At 58.0% G+C, this 1747-nt stretch overlaps 1 protein-coding gene across 1 annotated transcript in view; it reads right to left on the reverse strand.

Annotated features, from left to right (window-relative positions):
• Positions 1-1211: 1211 nt before the first annotated feature.
• LOC104122764 (somatomedin-B and thrombospondin type-1 domain-containing protein) overlaps positions 1212-1747 on the reverse strand; it is a 2431-nt gene continuing 1895 nt past the window's right edge. The window contains exons 4-5 of the mRNA XM_009634935.1: positions 1633-1739; positions 1212-1317 (exon numbers count right to left, since the gene is read on the reverse strand). Coding sequence (XP_009633230.1) covers positions 1212-1317; positions 1633-1739 — 213 coding nt within the window. The remainder of the gene's footprint in view (positions 1318-1632; positions 1740-1747) is intronic.

Below are 1747 nucleotides of genomic sequence, written 5' to 3' on the forward strand. Positions count from 1 at the left end.
CCCGGGGATGGGCCCTGCCTGCCCACCGGCAGCCACGGTCCGATGGGATGAGGCTGGGACGGCAGTGCCATGAGCTGCCCTCTCCTTCCCACCTCCTTTCCCAGACCCAGGGCTGTGCCCACCATGGGCCCCCTCCTGCCTGCCTGCTTGCCCTGGGCCAGCCTGTTGAGAGCCAGCCCCAGCCCGGCACGGCATCCTGCCGCAGGAGCCTCATCCCACCCAGGCTAGGGTTGGGATGGGGGCTCATGGTGCAGGCATGGCCGCCCTCCTCTGCCACCCCATCTCCTCTGGCCCCTTCACTCCATTCCCCTGGGGGTGTTTAATGGCTCAGAGCTCCCTGGGTGTCTCGGCCCTGGCAGTATAGGGCTTGGGCGCTGCCGGTTGCTGCAGGCGGCCGTGTCCGAATCAAGGCGATCTTTGTGGGATGAGCGCCTGGTGCTGTGCCTGGCAGGGGTGGGGTGAAGGCACCCAGGGGTGGTTTGTGGGTGTGGGCAGGTGCCGAGGCCACCAGCACAGCATCTTGGCTGTGGGTACCACCACCCAAGGCTGGACCGGGGACCTCACCAGCAAGGTCATGTCATGCCAGGTGAGGACTGGGGAGTGACACCAGTGCAGCCCAGCATCACCCAGCCCAGCCCTGCTCCCTCCAGTGGGGGCTGCCGAGCCCCACAGCTGGACCCGGATACCCACCGGCATCGTCACCCACGTGCGGACTTCAGGTGCCTGCCTTTAATTTCTGTCTGCAAGTCACAGCACGCAGCCGAGCCACCCCTCACACCTCGCCCAACAGCTCGCTGCCATCAGGCCAGCCTGAATGCACAGAGGGAGGACACCACCTTCATCATCACGTTGCTCGCCAATGGCAGCTCACTGCAAGGCATGATGTCACGGCTGAGCATGATATCATCACGTTGTCCTCCCACGTCACTGCTGCATCATCATCTCACCCAGATTTAACCTCAGCATGATGTTCTTCCACCATTGATCACCATACTTTAGCTATTCCCTTATTTTTAATCTTTATAAGCAGGGTTTTCTTCCCATTCGTCAACGAAATACTTAATGGAAAACACAGGGGGTCAGCTCCATGGGCAAGCAGCCAGCCTGCAGAAGGAGGAAAGGACAAAAGCCACCACGCTGTTATTTCATTCCCTGCCTCCCCAGCAAGGAGCAGTGGCGCGGGGAGGCTCAGCTCACCTTCCGGGGGGATGCTACACGAAGATGAGAGCCGGTGGGGGGCAGACACAACCCTCCTGCAGCCCCTCCTGCACCCACGAGCCCTGGCACCCTGCCATGGAGGCGGCCACCCAAAACGTCCTGGAAGGGAAAGCCGGTGAGAGCTAGGGTGCACCGTGAATAATAATTATATACAGTTATATATAATCATATATATATATAAAATAACATATTTAGGCAGTTGGACTAGATGATCATTGTAGGTCCCTTCCAAATGGAACTATTCTATTCTATTCTATTCTATTCTATATATTAAGTGTCTGAATTGTGGCATAATATTCATTTTATATAAAAATATGTTTATAATTAAGGATATCAAAGGAAGATGCGGAAAGATGCTTCTCCATTGGGTGGGGGATATCTGCCTCCCCCCCCGCACCCCAAATTACCCCCTACCTGGCTCCTTGCAGCCCATGTCCGGTGCAATGGGGCCGGCGGTGGGGTGCATCCCCCCGGCACTCAACACACACCCGCTTGTCCCGGTGCAGCCGGCGGCTCCAGGCCTGCCCGC

Source organism: Egretta garzetta, unplaced genomic scaffold, assembly GCF_000687185.1.
Source record: "Egretta garzetta isolate BGI_Z169 unplaced genomic scaffold, ASM68718v1 scaffold343, whole genome shotgun sequence".
NCBI classification, from domain to species: Eukaryota; Metazoa; Chordata; class Aves; order Pelecaniformes; family Ardeidae; genus Egretta; species Egretta garzetta.